Source organism: Ictalurus punctatus, chromosome 11 (genome assembly GCF_001660625.3).
Source record: "Ictalurus punctatus breed USDA103 chromosome 11, Coco_2.0, whole genome shotgun sequence".
NCBI classification, from domain to species: domain Eukaryota; kingdom Metazoa; phylum Chordata; class Actinopteri; order Siluriformes; family Ictaluridae; genus Ictalurus; species Ictalurus punctatus.
In genome coordinates, this window is record NC_030426.2 from 14628757 (window position 1) to 14652698 (window position 23942).

General features: G+C 38.9%; 1 protein-coding gene across 3 annotated transcripts in view; it reads right to left on the reverse strand.

The window, feature by feature from the left end:
* sned1 (sushi, nidogen and EGF-like domains 1) overlaps positions 1 to 23942 on the reverse strand; it is a 55708-nt gene that overhangs the window by 24253 nt on the left and 7513 nt on the right. Inside the window, exons 3-11 of one of the 3 annotated variants that reach the window (XM_017480350.3) lie at positions 22086 to 22226; positions 17094 to 17256; positions 16828 to 16953; positions 16561 to 16674; positions 5364 to 5477; positions 4692 to 4805; positions 3688 to 3738; positions 3497 to 3595; positions 136 to 228 (exon numbers count right to left, since the gene is read on the reverse strand). In XM_017480350.3, coding sequence (XP_017335839.1) covers positions 136 to 228; positions 3497 to 3595; positions 3688 to 3738; positions 4692 to 4805; positions 5364 to 5477; positions 16561 to 16674; positions 16828 to 16953; positions 17094 to 17256; positions 22086 to 22226 — 1015 coding nt within the window. The remainder of the gene's footprint in view (positions 1 to 135; positions 229 to 3496; positions 3596 to 3687; positions 3739 to 4691; positions 4806 to 5363; positions 5478 to 16560; positions 16675 to 16827; positions 16954 to 17093; positions 17257 to 22085; positions 22227 to 23942) is intronic. The other 2 variants (XM_017480351.3, XM_047158520.2) reach the window with 2 other exon arrangements.

Consider the following 23942-nt stretch of genomic DNA (forward strand, 5'->3'; position numbering starts at 1 on the left):
CCAAATGATTAAGAGCACATGCGTGAATGTGTCTAGGAAAGGGAAAGTACTTAGTACTGCATTGTCATGTTAGAAGCACTCTACCAAAAGCCAGAGTTTACTAGAACACTGCTTACAGTTTCTGTAAGGACATACCAAACTGACAGTAGAGTCCAGTGAAACCTGTGGGACATTCACAGGTGCCATTTGCATCGATGCAAACACCTCCATTCTGGCAGAGACACTCTTCTGCAGGGAAGACAGAGACAAGCAGAGAGAACAAGAAAGTGACACTCAGGAGGTGTACACACTCTTGCTTTTATCTAATATACTAATTGTTTTAGTATATTGGAGAAGCAAACATTTAAAATATTCCAAAAAAAGCATTTTTTTTTTGGCATTAGTCAACGTGGCACCAAGTGTCAATACACAGGAAGCACATGTGTTGGAATGGAAATGTGTTGCAATAACACAATGTAGCACCAGAATTTTTTTGTTTGTTTTCTCTTGAGTCAATCTTTCTCACATCTTTTCCCACACAGTTCACAGGGTTCAGGACGACAGTCAGTATTCTGCATCTATCTTTCATACTAACTGTATGACTGTTTTATTTTCTTCCCCTCCCTGAGCATAATTGCAGAAATGGATCAAAGGACATGGTAGTATCACTGCTAAATGGCTTCTTTTTGAAGTCCTGGGGGGTTGCGTGAGGATGTTATTTTTCCAATAATATGAAACATGCTATTTGATCGGAGCCTACGGCCCTGCGGGCAATTAATAGAATGTTAATTCAGTGGAGCCATTTTCATGGGCCCTCTGTGAGGCCTTGGGCTTTGATCTCAGTGGCCGATTAGGTGCTTCTGCGTTCTGCCTGCAGGCCGCTGCCTCGTCTTCCACTGAGGACCATCTGCGCCTTTTTCCACTGAGCCTTCCAAGTTCGCCCAGGCAGGAAGGTATTCAGGAGATTTAAGAGAGTCCATATAAATGCTGATAGTTATTTCAGCTCATGGATGAAAAGTAGTGTGAATTTGCAATGGCTCACATACTATTACAGTACTTTAAGGGAGAGAACTCAAGACAAAATCCCTCAGTAGATGACCTGAGAATGGGAAACTGGATTCTGATGCTTCATTTAGGAATGCATTAACCAAACGCATGCATTATAATGTAAAGTGCAGTGAAGACTGGATTTACACACATTTTGGCACTCTGTAGAATCTCATCACATGGAGTGATGGTTTTGTGTAGACAGCAGTGGTATAGCTGATGTGGCCAGAGACAGGATAACAATTTAACCGACTGTCACCATACTAGGGAGTGTTACTTTCATGCAAGCATGGGCAAACGATCAGATATGAAGCCACATTCATTAACACGAACATGCATGGATGCTGTGTAATGCATTCACTCATCCTTAGTAACTGCCTGGTCAGGATTGTGGTAGTTCAAATTGGGCTACTAGTTTGTTTATAGTTTTGGAAATAGAACCAACTAAATTTGTCAGAAAATATTGTAGATAGGTACAGTATGTAAGATTTTTTTGTTCCTAGGTAGTGTTATTTCCTAATTGCTCATACCACAAAAGTATTTTAAAATGGTTATTATTCCCCTTACACTTTACTTTTGTGACCAGAACACTGGTATTTTGAAAAGAAAACTATTTATTTTGAAAACTACTAATTTCTAAATCTTTTGCAGTCATTTTTGTACGAGTTTAGTACAAATACATGTTAGTTTTGATTAATATATTTTTTATCTTCTGACTTTATGTGAACAAAAATATGAAAATTAATCTGTTTTCTCAATGAAAATAGGTACATTTCAAAATACCATTGTCCTGGTCACAAAAAGCAAAGTTTGAGGGGATTAATAGCTACTTTCTATTCTTTTGAAGCATAACCAAATAGAAAATAAACTGGAGGAACTGGCAGAGAATTCACATACCATGCTGACAAAGCTGGTATTTGTACCTCTGGGTTTATGTGCCCCAACATCTCCACCCCTTGGCCCCCAGACCAGACTGCACACTTAAGGGAATGAGATTAGAATGATGAAAAATTATGAATCATTGTCTTATATTAATCATCGGCATAGAGGACCACCCAAACAGAATGAAATGAATCTGTAGCCACCAATCAATAGTTCCATAATGATGTTATTCTTATTAAATACATGAAGAGATTGGGTGCAAATGTAAAACCACCCTTACTTATGTTTCTTGTAGGGTACAGTGTGCGGTTCTAATTATAACAGGTGATTTAACGCATTTTTCTTTAAATGTTCATTTGTCACATGTAGGGCATGTGGTTCAGTTTTCAGATTTGATTTTTCCAAGTGATCATATATTGTTTATATATATATATTATTTCAAGTGTTTACTTGAGTTCAAATGTCCACTTTCAGGACATAATAATAATCCAAACATTACCTACATAATCTCATCTGAAAATTTTGTGTGATTTTAAAGGAAGGGCATAAAGTCTGTTTTTGAGCTGTGTCTAAAATGAACAGTTCAAAATAAGGAGTGTTGATTTTACTGAATTTGTCCTGAGTTCTCTCCTTTAGGCCTGTAATTGTATGTGAGCCATTACAAGTTCACAATACTTTTCATCCATGAGCTGAAATAACTATCAGCATTTAGCTGACAAAGCTGGTATTTGTACCTCTGGGGTTTTCGTAAAATAAAAAAATTATATGTATATATATATATATATATATATATATATATATATATATATATATATATATATATATATATATAAAACCTTCTAGTTTAGGTCATGACAACTTTGGATGTAAATCCAAATGCAGATACAGATACGGATGGGATAGATACGGATAATTGGAGCAATAAACAGATATAGACACAGATACAGCCATTGTGTTACAAAACTAGTAGAGAGGGGGTGAACAAGCATAATTGTAACCCAGATCATCCACTGTTTTCTTACTGTGGACATGGAAAATTTATGAAGCTCCAGCCACAGACCTCAGGATAACCTATGTTTCTTAAAATCATTCGAGGCCGATTGCACTTCAGATAAACCAAACAACCACTCTTACCAAAACCAAACCCCTAAACCAACTACTGCTACAGTAGATAGTGTAAAACATCACAGCCACAGGACCACAAGCCTGGATGTTCACTAGCTGTCACATCTTTACCTAAATGCCGGGGAAGTGAATTCCAAACAGAGGTGCCATCTCATAAAATCTAGGCCCTTTCAAGTCTAGACAGGAGGCCCTTCCTCTTGTTGGTAAACTAATAAAAGGTTCCATAAAGCAATTATTTTGCAACATCAGGCGCCTTTCACTGTGAGGGCTGCATAATAAACAGGGCGAGGCCATGTCGGTTTGGATAATTACTCTCATCCAACACAGCGGCATCGTCTTCATGGGCAGTGCTCCAAATTCCTGTGGCATAGCACTGTCTGACACAAACTCCTGCTCTGTGCTGTATAATTGCCCAACTAAGAAGGAGATACAGCATGGAAGAAGAGCACAATACCAGTCGTACCTTCGCAGTGATCTCCATAGTAGCCTGGTTTGCAGGTGCAGTTGTAGTTTCCAGAGCTGATGTACTCGCAGATATTGCAGCCGTCTTGCTCACAGGAAGCTGGACATGTTGAGAAATCAAAGGTCAGGACAAATTTTGATAAGAGATAAAGATGAAAAAAGCGCTTAAATATGAAACACGTTGAGGCTGACCTGTCTGGTTAGCAATTTCAATACTGGAGGAATTGGTCACGATTACTAATTCTGTTGAAAAGGAAGTAAATTTGTGATATTTTGCATTATAATTGGGTCTCAAGACTACATCTTCACAAACTGCAAATCTTCATAGTACAATTAACTAAGATAGGGCAAGTTTATGAAGCTCAAAACACAGTTTCAAATTAAAGGTGAAGTGTCAGTTGAGAATTGAGAAGAGAAGAAGAACAGGGAGAAGAAATATTCCTGCAAGACCCATGACAGCACTTAATCATCACAGATTCTGCATACATCTTCATGTTCCAAACTTAGAAAGAAGTCTATCTTAACACAGAGCTAATGGTACTGAGCTAGCTGGCTAACAGACAATCCCAATAGCACATACAGATTTTAAATATGACTGAAATGAGAGTGTTATATCAAAGATAATGCACAAAATCATGTCATAATGCTGTAGTGTCTTTTCAGAAAGACTGTCATGTTATTGCTGACAAAATGTTCTTTGGCGAGTTGCTAGCAATGGCCTTTTCCCATCAGAGAGGGCTTCTAATCTCTAAATCCTACATCCAGCAGATTTAACATAAATAATTGTCTGTGTTATAAGAGTGACTTGTGCTAAACTCAGACAAAATACACTAAAATGAAATGCCTAAGAACTAGAAGATGCTGCAGAAGCTTTTAGCAAATACATGTGGTCAGTGATTCAGACATACAACCAGATGCTGCAGTCATCCCAGCTCGTCTTCTCCATTTATTCAGAATTTAAATTTTGGACAGTATGTGTCTGTCCCCGACGGAAAAATGTTACAATGGAGGAAGGAAAAAAAAGAGAAAGTAGGTCTGGCTGGGTGAATGATCATTTTCAATCATGAAACATTTTTCCCATTGCAACGGGAAATAAAAACAAAGGTTGGAAAAAGCTTAGTGTCTGGCATACAGAGAGTAGAAAAAGAGCAGCTTTTAGTAGCAGTCTCCAGACAGGAAGTTTAAAAAGCACTCACCTGTCTCACACTGGCTTCCAGTGAAGTTTGCAGTACAGGTGCATGTGTAATTATTCACCTTGTCCTCACACACACCTCCGTTTACACATGGATTGGACTCACACTCATTAATGTCTGGATCCACAAACACAAAAACACAAGCTTCATTCATGAGCGACGAGAACCTTTAGGGAGTTAATCTCCGGAACAGCTTTTTATTGACTATATTGAAATCTTAAGACTTGAGGATGTCTTGCAGGTGCATGGTTATACTGAGCAGGTGTCTAGCATTAAGAGTAATCCAGTCTTATGTAGAAACAAGGCATCACAATATTTGCAGGGCCAACACTTTAATTCCCATGATGTTTCCCAACCAGGTTTGTGTTTCATCAATAAGCTCTGGTCTGGCGAGTCCAATTTGTTAAGCAAGGAGATCACATTGCCCCAAAATGTCACGTCAAGGACAGAATCGTGAACTCAGGATTATTTGTAACACAACACATGACCCAAAATGAAAGCCCAAGGGGGAAAAATAGAAGTAACCAATGATAAGCTCTTAGTGATGGCTTTCAGTGCAAACCTCCACAAGGAATGTCTGCCAGATGAATACTAGTAGTACTAATGTGGAAAGCAGGCTGTGTTCCTTGGGGAATATACTGCCAGCTAAGTAACACTGTTTAATGCCATGCTCACCTGTCTCACACACAGATCCGGTGTAACCCGCGTGGCATTGGCAGGTGAAGCTCCCCTCGCCCTCCATGCATCGCGCTCCATTGAGGCATGGATTCTCCTGGCACTCGTCAATGTCTGCAGGCAACACACGTACACACACACGCACAGGATATTTACTCAGCTGATTAATATATCCGCCACGCCATTCCCCTCACTCTGAAAGTATGTGCTTCTGGCTGTGAAAAGTATTAGAGGTTTGATACATCTCTGCAGGCTGGACTGTGGGAACGAGAGGGAGCCTGCAGTCCATGTAGCACCCGGAGAGGGGGGACAGGAGAGGTGGAAAAGAGATGGAAAAGAGAGCAAGGCCAAATCATAGCGTAACGCTTACATTTACACATTTATGGCATTTGGCAGACACTTTAATCCAGAGTAACTTCCAGGATTGCTTGGTTATCAACCTGGAAAGCATTTCCTTATTTTAGTTCAGTTTGGCCCGAGTCTAAGGATACCAGCAAGGTGCTGCTGGGGACAGGAGTCAGTACTGATGGGGAGGAAAATAACTAATACATTTCAATTTACACAATTATTGTTCATTTAGATTGGTCATGTCTGAATTTGCAGCTCATACTGAGGTGTTCCGTTTATTCCACCACCTGGGAAGCAGCACATAAGAGTCTAGATACTTCCTTGGGTCTTGATGAGTGGTGGGTTAAGTACCAAACTTAGCCTGAGTTATTTGAAGTATTCTACCATTGCTGTAAGGTGTGGTTTACTGTGGATTTAGTTGCATAAATCTGAATGCTACATGCTTTGTATATGTTGCTTTGTTCACAGCAAAATAAAACAAGAATGTTATCTGTGTAGCTGATGAATCTAACAGAGGTGAGAAGTAACAAAGTACAATTTGTTACCATATTAAAATATATTTTCCCAGGCTTTTGCCTTCTACTCACTACATTAAAAAGAAAAACCTCTACTCACTACATTTCAAAACAGATCAGTTTTTTAACTAATGAAGTTTAGATATTATTAGAAATATCAATATTATCTAGTAATATGGATGCCCATTCTTTGCCCTTGACATGCATCTCACATCTTTTGTATTCTCTGAGCAGTTTTTGTCCCTTTCCTCAGCACTCTTCTTAACATACAGTATGTGTTCTAACCTTGCCAGAGTGCTCATAATCTACATATGGTGCTGCTTGAAAGTTTGTGAACCCTTTAGAAATTTCTACATAAATATGACCTAAAACATCATCAGATGTCATAAAAGTATATACAATTAAACATATCAGACAAAAAAATTATACTTGGTCATTCATTTATCGTGGAAAATGACCCAATGTTGCAAATCTGTGAGTCGCAAAAGTACGTGAACCAAAAGTACATGAACCCACTTGTGCAGCAATTACTGTAACTAAACATTTCCAGTAACTGTTGATCAGTCCTGCACATCAGCTTGGAGGAATTTTAGCCTGTTCCTCAGTACATAACAGCTTTAACTCTGTGATGTTGGTTAGTTTCCTCACATGAACTGCTTGCTTCAGGTCCTTCCACAACATGTCTATTGGATTAAGGTCAGGACTTTGACTTGGCCATTCCAAAACATTACCTTTATTATTCTTTAACCATTCTTTGGTAGAATGACTCGTGTGCTTAGGGTCGTTGTCTTGCTGCATGACCCACTTTCTCTTAGGATTCAGATCACAGACAGATGTCCTGATATTTATCTTTAGAATTTGCTGGTATACTTCAGAATTCATTGTTCCATCAATGATGGCAAGCTGTCCTGGATCAGATGCAGCAAAACAGGGCCAAACCATGATACTACCACCAGCATATGTCACAGATGGGATAAGGTTCTTATGCTGGAATGCAGTGTTTTCCTTTTTCAAAACATAACGCTTCTCATTTAAACCAAAAAGTTCTATTTTGGTCTCATTCATCCACAAAACTATTCCAATGGCCTTCTGGCTTGTCGACCTAATCTTTAACAAACTGCAGACAGGCAGCATTGTTCTTTTTGGAGAGCAGTTGCTTACTCCTTGCAACCCTGCCATGCACACCATTGTTGTTCAGTGTTCTCCTGATGGTGGACTCATGAACATTAACCAATGTGAAAGAGGCCTTTAGTTGCTTAGTTGCTGGGCTCCTTTGTGACCTCATGGACTATTACATGTCTTGTTCTTAGAGTGATCTTTGTTGGTCGACCACTCCTAGGAAGGGTAACAATGGTGTTAAATTTTCTCCATTTGTACAGAATCTGTGTGACTGTGGATTGGTGGACTGGACTGTGGATTGATCCAAACTCTTCAGAGATGGTTTTATAACCTTTTCCAGCCTGATGAGCATCAACAACTCTTTTTCTGAGGTCCTTAGAAATCTCCTTTGTTCGTACCATGATACAATTCCACAGACATATTGTGAACAAGGCACTCACTCACACCTGATTGTCATCCCATTGATTGAAAACACCTGACTCTATTTTCACCTTCAATTTAACTACTAATCCCAGAGGTTCACATACTTTTGCACTCAAAGATATGTATAATATAATATTTTTGTCTCATTTGTTTAAATGGGTTCACTTTGTCTACTTTTAATACTTGTGTGAAAAACTGATGATGTTTTAGGTCATATTTATGCAGATATATAGAAAATTCTGCAACAATGTATATTATTTACTTAATAATCTACATATATTAGAAAGCATATTTTTGCATCTAATGGATGTGAAAAGAACAAGGGGGTAATGATAACTAGAGTTTTTATGAAAATTTGTAAATGTCTTCATTCTATGTTAAAGAAACTGGATACAGTGGGGGAAATATGTATTGAATGCATCAACATTTTTTCAGTAAATATATTTCCAATGAGGCTATTCACATAAAATTATCACCAGACATCAGTATTAACTCAAGAAATCCAGAAATATAAAGAATTCATAACATTAACATCCTTAAATAAAGTTATAGGTAATAAAGTGGAATGAAACAAGAAAAAAGTATTATTCAGTACTTATTTCCCCCACTGTAAATATTTATGATTTTTAAGAAATCTCTCTCAATCTGTTTGCTGACATTTTTATGGTTACTTGGCAAAAAGTGACAAAAGTAACAAAAAACAGTGTGTGACATAAGGAGCATCCATTATTTCATCTGTAAGTTTTCTTATACTTTTAGTTATTTTGGAGTTTGTACTTTTGTACTTTAACCCAAGTAAAGAACTGAATGCTCTACTAACTTTTAGCAAAATAGTTATACTTTTACTTGAGTAAGGTGATTGTACTTTTACTGTCACAGCATTTGCATGGCTTTTATACCAAAATGGTTGAGAAAGAGGTAGTAGATGGGGCATTTGAGGAGTGCTCTTTCAAATGCTTAAAAGAGAAATGACATGAATTTTATCTGTATAAACCAGGAATTAAAACACATGAAAACCTATGGGGCTGAGAAAAAACTGGAAAAAAAATAATGCATTGTATGATCAGCAAGAAATGTGGCAGTAAAATGTTGCTTGAAGAAGAAACTATGTTGTTGCTCTTTTTGGACTTTGAAAGGTCTCTCTGCCCTCAAATAAACTTGCCCACAAATACAATTAAATACAGTGTCCTCCACTCTGTCATATCTCAACCCGGCCAGGACTCAATTTCCCAAGAAGCAACACTCACCTCCCATGCATGCATGCGCTCACCATCCCCAGAGTTCTAATCTCCCACACCTGTCACTAATCACATACACACTCTCTCCACTAATATTTAGAGAGTCATTCGCCAAATGTTCATTGCGAAGTATACGTTCAGTAGACTTGTTCTCTGCGTTTCCAAGCCTTTCACATTCGTTTGCTATCTTTGTTATCTCGACCTCTTTTTCCGTTTATGACCACACTTTCTGCCTGTCCACTTGTGCTTTGTTTGTCCGATCGCCTGACCCTTGCTTGTTTTACGACTTTGTCTATGGAACTACCCTTTACTACGCACCCGCTTCTGCTTCTGTGCCAACTCCGGTTCGTGACACACTCATATTGGCACCCTTGGTAAATATGAGCAAAAAAGGCTATGAAAATTTTTCTTTATTGTTTAACATTTTGATCTTTTGTTAAAAAAAAATCACAAAAATACTCTGCTTTCATGGATATCAAACAATTGCAAACACAACACAGGTTTATAAAATATCTTTGTTAAATATAAGCACGCAACAATTATTGGAACCCTTTTAGCCAATACTTTGTGCTACCTCCCTTTGCCATGATAACAGTTCTGAGTCTTTTCCTATAATGCCCAATGACGTTGGAGAATACATGGCAAGGGATCTGAGACCATTCATCCATACAGAATCTCTCCAGATCTATCATATTTTGATGTCCATGTTGGTGGACTCTCCTCTTCACTGTTCACCCCACAGGTTTTCTATATACTTTCTCAAGTCAGGGGACTGGGATGGTAAACCAGGAAACCATTTTTGGGTTGATTTTGATGTAGGTTTTACATCATTGTCCTGGTGGAAGATCCAACCACAGCTCATTTTAAGCTTACTGGCAGAGGCAGTCAGATTTTTATTTAATATCTGTTGATATTTGATAGAGTCCATAATGCCATGTATCCTAACAAAATGTCCAGGTCCTCTGTCAGAAAAACATCACCAAAACATTAAAGAGCCACCACCATATTTAACTGTGGGCATGAGATACCTCTCTGTGTGTGCCAAAACCACCTCTGGTGTTTATTTCCAAAAAGCTCTATTTTCGTTTCATCTGACTATAGAACCTAATCCCATATGACATTCCAGTAGTGTCTGGCAAACTGAAGTCCCGTGAGTTTGTTTTTGGATGAGAGTAGAGGCTTTTTTTCTTTAAACCCTTCCAAACAACCTGTGGTGATGTAAGTGACTTTGGATTGTAGTTTTGGAGACTTTCTGACCCCAAAATGCAACTAGCTTCTGCAGGTCCATGCCAAATTCCAGGCTGATTCATAATATTTCCAGTTGACTGGAACTTCTTCATTATTGCCCTGATGGTGGAAATGGGCATTTTCAATGCTTTTGCTATATTCTTATTAACTTCCCATTTTGTGAAGCTCAACAACCCTTTGCCGCATATCACAGCTATATTCCTTGGTTTAACCTGTTGTTATGAATGAATAAGGGAATTTGGCCTATGTGTTACAGTACCTCATATTTGCATAAAAATACATGCTTTCATCACCTCTAGGTTGGATTATTGTAATGCCTTACTGTCTGGATGTTCCAGTAGGGGCATAAACAAGGTCCAGTTAGTCTAGAATGTCTAGAATGTAGTCTAGAGTCCTTACTAGAACCAGAAGATATGACCACATCAGCCCTATCTTATCCACACTGCATTGGCTCTCAGTAAAATTATAAAATACTACTATTGACCTATAAAGCACAGAATAGTCTCGTGCCACACTACCTGAGCAAACTTTTGGTCTTTTATGATCTGCCACGCCTACTTCGATCAAAAGGTGCAGGCTATTTGTTGGTACCTAAAACAGTGAAAGCTACAGCAGGGGGAAGGAGCTTTCACTTACAAAGCCCCACAGTTAAGCCCAAAGTATACTTCACTTTTCATGCATTTGCTAGGAACAGTGTACAGTACAGTACAATTTCATAATCAGCAGAGCATACGTACTGTACGCGCACCGCTAGATTTTTCTATCCACATGTATTTTGTATCTACAGGTCCCACATGCGCATTTAATTCTTTTGCACTATTTAGTTGTTCCACAAGCTGGCAACAGTGACACAGGGCCATTGATTCTCAAGGTAGTCGAAGAAACAAATAGAATTAATGGAAGAGACAGAAACAAGTGCACTGGTTGAGATGTCACACAGACCGTCTTCTCTTTCTCTTTTTAAAAATTTCTTCTTCTTCTAGTAACAAGTGAAGCAGCATGTCTTTCTCCTCCATTGTTCTTCATGTTGTTGTGATTCTTTTTCATTGTCATCCTTCACACCAGAAGACCTGCTTTACAGTTCTGTACTGACTCTTGTAGGCCAGGAGGGGTAGTGCAAGTTGTCGTAATGCACATGCATCGACCGCCTGTGTAAACGTACATGTTAAATGGAGTATACTTTGAAAAGCTATGCGTATGACTGTGTGCATATGCTAGCGTACACATAAAAAAAACAAAGTACACTTTGGGCTTTATGGAACAGCTTTCCAAATAGTGTTAGGGACTCAGACACACTCTCAGTATTTAAGTCTGGGCTGAAAACATATTTGTTTAGTCAAGCTTTTTGTGAATAGGTTTTTCTTAGGTAAAGGACCAGATCTAGAGGGCTCACAGGCATAGACTGTTGTTGTGAACTGGGATGTTTGGATGCTGTCCCCCCCACTTTCATGCATTTACCCAGGTTTGTTGATGGTGGTGTGGCTGGCCGCCTTATGTCCCAGGGTGCCCTCATGTCTGTGTTCCCTTCTGGCTCTCTCTTTTAGTTATGCTGTCATAGCTATCTTGCCGGAGTCCCTTCTTGCACTCATGCAAAGTACATTGTCCTTAACCATTACAGGACAATAAGCATACTTAATATTCCCTTTCTCTCTCTCTCTCTCTCTCTCTCTCTCTCTCTCTCTCTCTCTCTCTCTCCCTCTTTCTTTCTGTCGAGCTTCACTGAGATACCAGTGATCCTGAACCTTTCTTCTCTCCAGACCCGCCTGATCCATCCTGATGCCCTACTTCTGGTAGGAGTTCTCATCAATTGGAAGTTACCTGCTACTGCTGAGGATGGCCCCACATAGTGCAGTCTAAAGAGCATTGAATTTACTGAGGATGATACCACTGAAAAACAATAGGTCTTATCTCATTTTATCTTATCTTATAACCCCAGTTCTATGATACAGTGACTACCTTTACATGGACAGCCATAATCTAATTATTGACCTTATTCGGAATAAGACGATATTCTGATTAAGGTGTTTACATAAGTCGCTTTTAGAACATTCCTTTCATGTACCCGTTTTACATGTTATAGAACATAGTTCGATTAACAGCACACATCATTACATCACCGTGCCACACCGTCCGACGTTCCCTCCAGAATTTCACGTATCAACATACAGTTCGTCTTCATTATGGGACCGTATACAGTTTTGGGTGTTTTTATTTAAAATTTTTACGAATGCTTCAAGTGCGGTTAATTTTTTGTCATGCTGTACGTTCTAATAGATGACTGCTTGAAGCCGTGGGCTGCATTCCAAACCGCGTATTTAACTGCTGTATAATAGCCGAGATACATGTATTTCACCTACTATATGCATGTGTTTCGCCTACTGTGTGGTAGGTGACTACGTGGTTTGGGATGCAGCTGTGCTCCCTTATTTGCCGCAAAACGGTTGAGCACTGCCGTGTGTGATCGTGTCCTGTCGCAAAATGCGGTGAAAACTCTCACATGACGTTAATAATGTGATTAAGGTGTTTACATGTCTGTAATACACATCAATAATGCGACTAAAACAGGAGTACTCCAAATGTCTTAATTCGATTTGCGTTTACTTCGAGTATGACCTTAATCGGATTAAGGTAATTAAAAATTGCTGTTTACATTGTAGTTTCTTAATCAGAGTATTGTCTTAATCGGGTTAATGTTGGATTATTGTTGTCCATGTAAACGCACTGATTGAGTGGAAAGCTCCACCTATAGGAAGAGCAGCTGTACTTGACCTCTGCAGAAGCATCCAATTGCACCAAGTCTGGCTATGACAGACAGGAGCACGTGTCCAATGCCAGGTAAAGGATCCACCTATGGGAGAAACAGATAACTCCCCGGTTGCCCAACATACTCACAGTGAGGCCCTGTAAGCCAGGGGATGGTCACCTAGATAGGTGGTACTTGACGCATCCCATAATGACGCGCCTGGTAACACCATGCACAAGGATGATAGTGGTATGCAGGCAGAACATGGAGGACATGCTGGTGACATGAATAAGAAAAGCCTGTCTGCCCAAGATTCAAGAAGGAGAAGAGGGTATATAGGAGGAAGGCTACGAGGAGCCCACTCCTAGAACAGAGTGAGTTCCCGGGGTCTTAGTGAAATTGAGCTGGTAGTATCTGACTAATGTATGGGGAGAGGCCCAGCTCACAGCAGAACAGATGTCCTGCAATGAGACTTCCTGAAACAAAGCCCATGAGGCAGCCACGCCTGTAGTAGAGTGTGATCCTCCGCAGAGGAGAAGGGAGGAGGATGAAAAGTGGAAAGCTCAATCGGGACCGAAGAGAGCCTGCCTGGGCTCCACCGCTGCTCCTGCAATGGGCTGGTTCTCGCAACCAGGGAGACCCAATAGATTAAGCCAGCGCGCACACTGTCTAACCACCAACTGGGCCATGGAAAGCCCGCTCACCTAGATAGCTTGGCATGCATTGCGAAGGAGTCATTAATGGTCACAATCTACTTCCAGAGCGAGAGTGAGGGACACCCATCCTCCAGTTGCTGCCCCATGTCAACCAGGAGCTCAGCCTGGTAAGCTGATAGAAGCAAGGAGACATTGAGAGCTCTGACATCCAAGGCCAGGGCCTGGTGAATGGACACGGAAAAATGGTCCATTTTGATGGGGAGCGTGGGCTTGGGAGGGGGGAGCAGGGTGCCTTGGGAAGGGTTAAGGTGTCTGGCAATGGAGGGCTCAATGGTGGGGGCGGTCATCTATGCTGAGAGCTGCCATATCCTTACCCTCGAGGCTGGGTCTTAACTGGGTCAGCAGTGTTTAATGTGCTTGGCACATGCGGAGAGGGCTGGGAGGAGCTGTTTTCTTGGGCTGGGAGGGGGTCAGGAGTTTCCCATCATAAATATCCCTCTCTTGGTTGGTGACACGTTGCAGGGCCGGCCATTTAATATTGAGGCGAATGGCCACTCGCTCACAAAATTTGAACAGGATGGACTGAGGTAAGGTCATGGGAGCATTAGCCTGGGGTGGTAAAGAAGATGGGATGGCCTCATCATTCTCGAAACCCTCTAGAAGTCCCACATCGTCCTCATTGGCGGAGCCGGGCAGCTCGTTAACAAAGGAGGTTGACTTGATTCATAAGATGCTGTCAAGGAGAGAAGGGTCACTTTGGTAGGCCTAGCTCAGAGAGGCCGCACCTTGGGAGGTCCCCAGGAGTACCCCATCATCGCCGTTTTCCCCATCAGAGACGGACTGACCGAAATCCATGCTCTGGGTGGCGGCCACTTTGAACCTTTGGTGCCAGAGTTTTTTGGGAAGCGCTAGGAAGTGGCTACAGTTGTCTGGAAATTCAATGGTTTTTTTCCGCATGTTTGAGGCCCATGCAGACCACACAGAAGGGATGAGAATGCTGCGATAAGAGCAGTGCAGCCAGGCAGGCACACGACTGGTTATTCCCGGCAGGAGCCAAAGCCGGCGTAGTGTGCACCATGGCGGTGAAGCACAGAGCTCAGTGAGATCTATAAGGGTAGGACAAGGGAAGAAAAGGCTGAAGATGAGGCAGCCAGCCTAACAAGCAGTGCGAGCATGGGCAGCTTGCAGCAAGTGACACAGCTAACATGGCTAGTGAAACAAAGACGTCTGATCCAAGACTGACCCAAGGGATATGTCCTCCTGCAGACAAAAGTATAAGTCAGAGAACCAGCTAGCTGTGCGCACAAAACAAGCTAGAGGTCACAAGAAGTGAATGTCAACTGAGGAAGAGGAGCATGCACAGGTCATTTATGCACTCAGGTAAGGGGTGTGCCCTTACCTGGCATTGGACATGTGCTCCTGTCTGTCATAGCCAGACTTGGTGCAATTGGATGCTTCTGCAGAGGTCAGGTACGGGTGCCCTTCCCATAGGTGGATCTCAAACACGATATGATGAAAGAGAACCATAAGATGGCTTTGGACCTCAAGTCATATGAACAGGTATGCTCTTATGGCAAGGGCTACAATTTCTGTGATAGCTTTAGGACTGCAATTACCACAAACAGTTTTGCACTCAAGTCTGAATTGAGGTGGTTCCCTTTTGAGTCTACTTCCTCTCAAGGTTTCTTCCTCATATCCTCTCAGGAAGTTTTTCCTTGCCACAGTCGCATCTGGCTTGCTCATTAGGCATAAAATGCCTATATATGAAATGAATAAAATCCATTCAATTAAAATATCCTGAATTTATATATTTCTGTTATATATATATAAGCTGCTTTGGGACAATGTCCATTGTTAAAAGCACTATACAAATAAAACTGAATTGAATTGAATATTTATACCCCTGTGAAACAGGAAGACATGGTTTTCCTGTTCATAGTCAATTTCCTGTTCATAGTCACCCAAGCATACTAAAAAAAATTAAAAATATCAAAAAATATATTTTTTCACATATGAATTCATAGGGGTGCCAATAATTATTGCACACCTATATTTAACAAAGATTTTTTAAATAATCCTGTGTTATGTTTGCAATTGTTTCATATCCATATTTTTTATTTTTAAAGATTTCTTTGCTCATATTTACCAAGGGTGCCAATATTAGTGGAGGGCACTGTGTGTATACACACACACACACACACACACACACACACACACACACACACACACACACACACACAGTTTCGAAATCTCTTTAGATTCTTTGAATGTTTTCATTACTTTAACGTGCTTACTGTTTGCATGTTTTTGTAAGTTACTCTGGATTAAAGTCTCTGCCAGATAATTAAATGTAAATGCCATGTGTAGCATTTTGAGATGATGGCAATAAAGTATGGTGCAGTTCATTTATTACAGGAGCAGTAAACTGTGAACCATGGTCTAAGGATGATGGATAGATGAAACAAAAAAGAGAAAACCCAGAAGAGGCATGTAAGTGCATGTACATGTGTAAGAATTCATATCATGACTGCTCTGTTCTATTTAGGCCAAAATGCTCATTTTGGAAAATGATTTTCAGACATAAAACATGATAACTTTTCTAATAAATGTGACAATAGTTAGATAATGTATTATAATATCAGTCTGGACTCTCTGTACTATAACACAGGCTCTGGAATAGTATCAATAGTTCAGGAGTATTTGTTATAGAGCATTAGAATATTATTGTCTACAGTTAACAGATATTATAATACTGTATCCTGCATTATAAAGTATTATACGTGTAACTATAACTACTTATGAGCAGTTACACAGGCATTTATTAAGGTATAATAAATGCTATATAACACCTTATGAATGCATATATAATTCATTATGAATATAAGGTTCATAGGAAGTTAATTTCACCTGTTTCACAGAGGGTTCCTGTGAATCCTGGTGGACAGTGGCAGGTAAAGCTGTTCACTCCATCCGTACACGTGCCTCCATTCTGACAGGGATATGAGGAGCACTCATCAATATCTACACAAACACACAGAAAAAAAATGACACGCCTTCACATATGTCATGTGACCACTGTTATAAGTGTACAGAAGAATACAAACATAGGAAAATCCTCCGAAGGGAAATTGAGATTTATAACTGTGTGTTTTGGGGGTTTTGTCACTGTATTACCTATCTGGCACGTACGGCCAGTGAAGCCAGCCAGGCATGAGCAAGTGAAAGAAGGATTTCCAGTAATGCAGTCATCAATGCAACGGCCGCCGTTCAGACAGGGCCTCAAGTGTGGACAGACTGATGCTGACAAAAAGAAAAAACACATGGAGGTACTTTAAATTTATTTATGTTATATTGTATATCTTGGTTCTTTGTATCACAGTTTGTATTCACTGATTGAAATCATTAATTTTCTTTTTTTATATATCTCTATCATATCTTACCTGAGTCATTGCAGCTGCCCACCTCTACCTGAGCGTCATCAATGCGAAAGACCCAGCGTCCAGGATACCCTACATTTGTGGTGGTCTCCACCTCTACTACATCATCAGTCCGAGACCCCGGGATGTTGAAATAGCGCCTCCCGTCACCGGCATTAAAACCTGCCTAGGAAGAGAGCATAGAGGTGGGACAATTCTCTTAAAGGGGTCTGAATTTCCCAGTAAAATAAAATCAATACAGTATCAACGCATAGATAATATTCATGTACATTTGCAAGTGTTATCAAACAGATGATTTGCCACTCACTTTATCTCCAAATAAGTACCATTAACTTTCCATTAAATATAAAATTCTAAATTAAATTATTGAAAATGCACCACAACACCTAATATCTATCATGTCATTAGCTACATTGTTTATCTAGCTAATTAGTGTGTGACTTGCGCCATAAGGCTTCTTTCCCATTTCTAATTCTCTGTACTTTTACACCCATATATTAAGTAAATTTGGGATCTTGTTTTATTAACACTACAATTTAGCTGTCTGTGTTGACACACTGACAGAATTAAATAAAAACACACTCAAATTTATGACAGATGCTTGTCAGAGAATTAAAAATGCCCATGAGATCCTAAACCAACCACAGCAAACTGTTTGTGAAAATGTTTTGTTTAAAATTTCTTGATCACTTTGATCCCTTAATGGTGTCTTATCTTATAAATAACAGCCTATTGTTGTATGTATTCTGAACAGTGGAACGATTACACATCCTGTGTGTTTTTTTTTTTTTTTTTTGTGGATTTACAGGCATGTTTAAACCGATTGTTTAAACACAAAAGTTCTGGAACCAAGATTAACCTCTACCAAAGAGATGGAGGGCCAAAGTGTGGAGAAAGAAAGGATCTGCTCATGATCCAAAACATACAAGTTCATCTATGAAACATGGTGGAGGTAGTGTCATGGCTCAGACTTGCATGGCTGCTTCTGGATCAGGTTCACTAATCCTTACTGATGATGTAACTTGTGGTGGTGACAGCAGAGTGAATTCAGAAGTTTACAGGAACATTTTGTCTGCCAGATTACAGAGAAATGCATCCAAAATTAATTGGGAGGAACTTTATTATGCAGCAAGAAAAAATCCAAAACAGAAAAAGTGGAATAAATGGAAGGTTTTAGACTGGTTAAGTCAATCGCCAGACCTTAACCCAACTGAGTATACATTTCATCTCCTGAAGAGGAGAATGAAGGGAGAACCCCCCCAAAAACAAACAACAACTGAAAAAAGCTGCGGTAAAAGCCTGGAAAAGCATCAAAAAAGAAGAAACAAACAATTTGGTGATTTTGATCAGACACAGACTTGATGTAGTTATTGTAAGCAAGGGATATGAAACCAAATATTAAGTGTTATTTACTTTAATTTACTTTAAGACTTATCTGTTTCTATAAAAATTGCCTAAAATTGGGTGGTCTGATACAAAAGGGTTGCATCTAGATGCAAATATCAGGAAATAAAAGCTTTAATCCTAAACTCTCGTCTCACATGCATCTTATGATCTCAAATATAAATGTATTTGGTGTATAGCACAAATAAATTAATTGGCCTTGACGTTCCTATAGTTTCAGGGCAGACTATAATTCCATTTTCAGTGTTTACTTGTACACCAATATTGTTACTGTCAGCATCTTATGGAAGAAGAGGTGTAGCTGCAGTACAGGCAAGACAGATGATTGCTTGGCGCCACCTGAAGGCTGACACAAAATCCATGAAAATGTCAAATTCCAAAGTGCAGAACTCCCCCAGAACCTCTGATGAGTAATGTACTGTACAATGCTATACCAGAAACCCCCCTAAAGTAGGCCCCATCTCACTAGAATGTGGGATGTTTATTTTGAATTGTCAAGGCTTTTCAATATAACTTGCCCATCTAAAAGAACTTACCTATCTAGAAGAACTTACCTATCTAGAAGCCAGAAAAGAAAGAGAAATAACTGTGGAGATAATAATGATATCTAATAATGAAATAATTAAGGATGACAACTGATGGCTAAGCCATAAAGTTATGTAAAGCTAACCCAACACCATTTGCAAAACTAGCTAGGAGTTTGTGCTCTGTATGTAATGCTAGTTTTCTTGGTAGAATCATTTTGCTCAAATTGTTTTGACAGCTTGGTCTTTTAAAGTATATACAGAGTAAACAAAAGGCAACAAATGTGTTCTGTCAAAGCCTACATGATATAATGATGGTTTATCTAATCGGGAAGCTTTAGCACTACATCTAGCATGCAGAATTTAATGCTAACACTTTCAGACAGTTATTCTATAGTTGGCTCATGGTATTAATTCTTTATAAAGGCATCTGGGTACCATAATGGCAATACAGTGGGGAAAAAATGCCAGGAGTGCGGCTTGCATTTTCCTGTCTGGGGAAAAATAACCTTGTGAATGAAAAAACTGTGCTCAAAATGGCTTTTTCTTCATTAAAATCCCTCAATTTGTTAGTTCCACACATCAGTTGTTGCTCAGAAAGGTTTGGACTTCAAATCTCAGGACATACAGAGAGCCCTTAACTTCTTAAACCTCGTGCCTTTGCTTGTATCTTTCTCATTTGTAAGTAGCTTTGGATAAAAGCGTCTGCTAAGTGAATAAATGTAAATGTAAATGACGTGGTTCCACTCCTCACTCTTGTAATGTGCAATATTAGTGTAATCATTCTGCATTGTTTTCTGTCATTACTGGGTAATAATTCTTTGCATTTGGAAATAAAAGGCATTAAAGAGTTTGAGAGGTGCTGCGTGCTCAGTGTATATAGACCACTGAAGAAAAGGTCACTAATATTGCATCAAACAGAGAATGTCAAGTATGTCATGAATGTGAACTAAGTTCTTGACAGATGCCTGTCTGAGAATTTAAAATCCTCTTGAGAGCCTAATCCTAAGAGGCTATTGAGTTCCTTAAAGTTATTTATTTATTTTGCTTCCATGCATGTCTTGTGTAGTATTTATTCAGACGCAAAACAGTGAAGCATTTTGATGGTGTCTTAAAACTTTCAGTTTGTTTTCGTATCTTATATCTTATGACTAGTGTACAGGTTGCATATAAATGACAGAGTGTTTTCACAAGTAACATGATTAGTATCTGATTCCAGCCAGAAAAGACTGCTAAAATAAACAGTATACCATGGTATCATAAGGGATTACATCTGTTAAAGCATATTTCAAAGAATAACAGTGCCTGAATTTAAGTGCAATAATCAGATTACAGATTATCAGCGCTTTAAATAATACAAAGCAGCTTTAAAATCATATTGCTTTTTAAACACACAATGTACGCAATATGTATTTTATAGTTGCTTTTCAAACCACCCATAAATCCTTGAAGAAGAGGAAAATCATGTAAAATTCAAACTTTCTATTTACAGTGCTGATTTCTGTTTTTGTGTACATCTCATACTAAATTGTTTCAGAACAATTTATTATGAACAAAAGTGTACCTGAGTAACCACAAAATACAGTTTTTAAATGATAATGTAATTTATTGAAGCAAAAAAGTTCTCAAATACCAACTGGGTTTGTGTGAAAATGTATTTGCTCCGTAGTTACTAATTCTCCAAATCTATGAAACTACATTCATAATGGGGTTCAGCTGGACTAGACACAACCAGGCCTGATTACTGCAAACCCTGTTCAATCAAATCAACACTTAAATAGAACTTTTTCAACAGCATGAAGGTGGTTAAAAGGTCTTACCCAGTAACACACTATGCTAAAGTTGAAAGAAATTCCAGAAATGATGAGGAAGAAGGTGATTGAAATACATAAATCTGGGAAGGGTTTCAAAGCTATTCCAAGGCTCTGGGACTCCAAAGAACCACAGTGAGAGTCGTTATCTCCAAATGGAAAAACTCGGCACAGTAGTGAACCTCCCAGAAGTGGCAGACCTTCCAAAATTCCTCCAAGAGCGCAGCAACTAATCTTCCAGGAAGTCACAAAAGAGCCAAGGACAACAACAAAGGAACTACAGGCCTCTTTTGCATTAATAAAGGTCACTATTCATGATTCCACTATCAGAAAGACACTGGGAAAAAATGACATCCATAGAAGAGTGGCGAGGTGAAAACCACTACTAACCCAGAAGAACATTAAGGCTTGTTTGGATTTTCCCAAAACACACCTTAATGATCCTCAAACCTGGTGAGGAAGTGTGATGATGTGGGGAAGCTTTGCTGCTTCAGGGCCTGGGCAACTTGCAATAATTGAGGGAAACATGAATTCTGCTCTCTACCTGAAAATCCTAAAAGAGAATGTCCGGTCTTCAGTCCGTAAGTTGAAACTCAAGTGCAACTGGATTATGCAGCAAGACAATGATCCAAAGCATAGGAGTAAATCCTAGAAGTAAGTGAAAAACTGATCTCCAGTTATCAGAAGCGTTTGGTTGCAGTTATTGCTCCTAAAGGTGGCACAACCAGATTTTAAGTTTAAGGGGGCAATTAGTTTTTCAATATGGGTGATAGGTGTTGGATAGCATTTTTTCGCTTCAATAAAAAAAAAAAAAAAAAAGAATTGTGGGTTAACTCAGGTTGCCTCTGTTTTATGTTGTATTTCATTGGAAAGCAACTATAAAATACATTGTGTACATTGTGTGTTTAAAAAGCAATATGATTGTTTTGTAAAGCTGCTTTGTATCATTTAAGACACAATACAAACAAAATTGAATTGAATTGAAATTGGAATGATACTTTTTCATTTGATGTTGACATTTTCCATTATAAGATTAATTAAGTGCATGTAAACTTCAGATAAATTATTGCCAAAATTATTGTGGATCTACGTCATTCAGTTTGTGGGTTTATCATAAATTTATGCTAGTTAAAGTTTGTGCAGCTACCAAAGTTTGGCTTGGTGTAAACTACATCAGTAATCAAATGAAAAAAACTGACTCAGGCAGAGGGTGGATAATAGTGTCTAGAAGGCATAGAAATGAATTGGGACACTACCTGTGCAGCAATGCCCCCCAGGCCTGAGTGATCTCCCCCACTGCTTGCGTGCATTCCTGTGGTCCATGTGACATTGTGATACTGGAAGATGGTGAAGGAGAGCTCACCATCTGTAATCAGCACTACTTGAAATGTGTTCACCTTAAAAAGAGGAAATGGTACTTGCAGTAAAGGATATACTTTAGCAAAATACATGAATCTGTACAAGCATGACTGAGGAACAGTTTTTATGGTAACACTTTACATTAACTGAATGGATTCTTACTTAAATATGAACTAATGATGAGTTAAGGTATGTTCTAATCACAAACTAATGAAGAGCTAACCTTAACTACGACGTGAGTCTTATGAATTCATGCATGAATAACGACCACCTTAAGCACATGTTAATACATGTCTGTTAGTTAATGTATTAATTAACATGTAGGGGGAAACTAAATCAAACATGCTCAATAAGAAAGAACATGAATTAAACCTGCATAATTTCAAACTCTTTATATAATTGGCCATTTGTATCTGCGTACAGGAACATCACTGGATGGCGCTGGACTACTTTCATAATTGACACAGATTCTCCTTATCGAAAGGAGAAAGATGCACTAATAATAAACACCAATAATTTCATCTCAACCTGTTTTTTGTCATTCTCCATCCAGTTCTCTTCCAATCCCACTGTAGTACTAGTACATGCTCTGGGTGGCTCGGGTCTGGGGCACTGCTCCTTTACCCACAAGGGTGGAATTAATACAGTAACATTTATTCATTTAGCAGACGCTATAAATTATTAACAATTAAAACAAGATTATTTTCTGGAGTTTTAGTCTTACTCTAAATGTCTCTGTGTTTATATTGACCGCTTTACTACATCTATGTCAATCGGGGCTCCCGGCTTTAAATTGTCATGAACAGTCACCCATTTTTCCCGTGTTCTTGCCTCTCAAAATGTCTGTGCACAGGTTGAGATTAAATTATTGGTGCTTATAATTAGTGCGTACTTTTTACGTTCTATAATAAACAATTTGAAATTATGCAGGTTTAATTTAGATTCTTTCTTATAGAGCATGTTTGATTTAGTTTACCCCTATGTATTAATTCATGCATTAACAAACAGACATGTACTAACATATGCTTAAGATAGTCGTTATTCATGCATGAATTCATGAGCCTCACATCGTAGTTATGATGAGCTCTTCATTAGTTCATGATTAGTACATGCCTTAACTCATTCTTAGTTCATATTTAAATAAGTATTAATTTAGGTATTAATGCATGATTATTCATGTACTGTTATTGTAAAGTGTTACTGTTTTTATTTGCAGGCCATCAGACTACTAAATAACTAAGTGTCACTTTAAGCATGTTAAACGTCAGCTTAAGCACACTTCATTTTTATGGTACATTTACCACTGTCACTTTATTCTCTGCTTCTCTTTTTGGACTGTACACACTCAGTCTTATACTCTGCTGCACTTTAAGTAAATATTGCACCCTTCTGCATTCATATATTGTATTCTATTTGTTTTATTTTCTTGTATTTATTGAAATGGTTGTTTAGTCACTTCTGTTAAAGTAGGTTTGTGTGTTCTTTTCTGTTATATCTGTGCCTTACTGAGTTTACACTACAAGCATCTCAAAGTGTCTCTGGCATACTGTGCATATGATAAATAAAATGACTTTAACTTTGACTTAGAGGGTTTGCAATTACCAGACTATTTTGAATATGAAACCCACTCACTAATGGGACTTCTCTGGGTCTTTGGAGACATTTTAAATCTCTGTCTGTGATTCATATCTGTTATGAAACTCGGTAAGGTCACATGACTGTTATCACAGTATTAAGGTGTAAATAAGTGTACA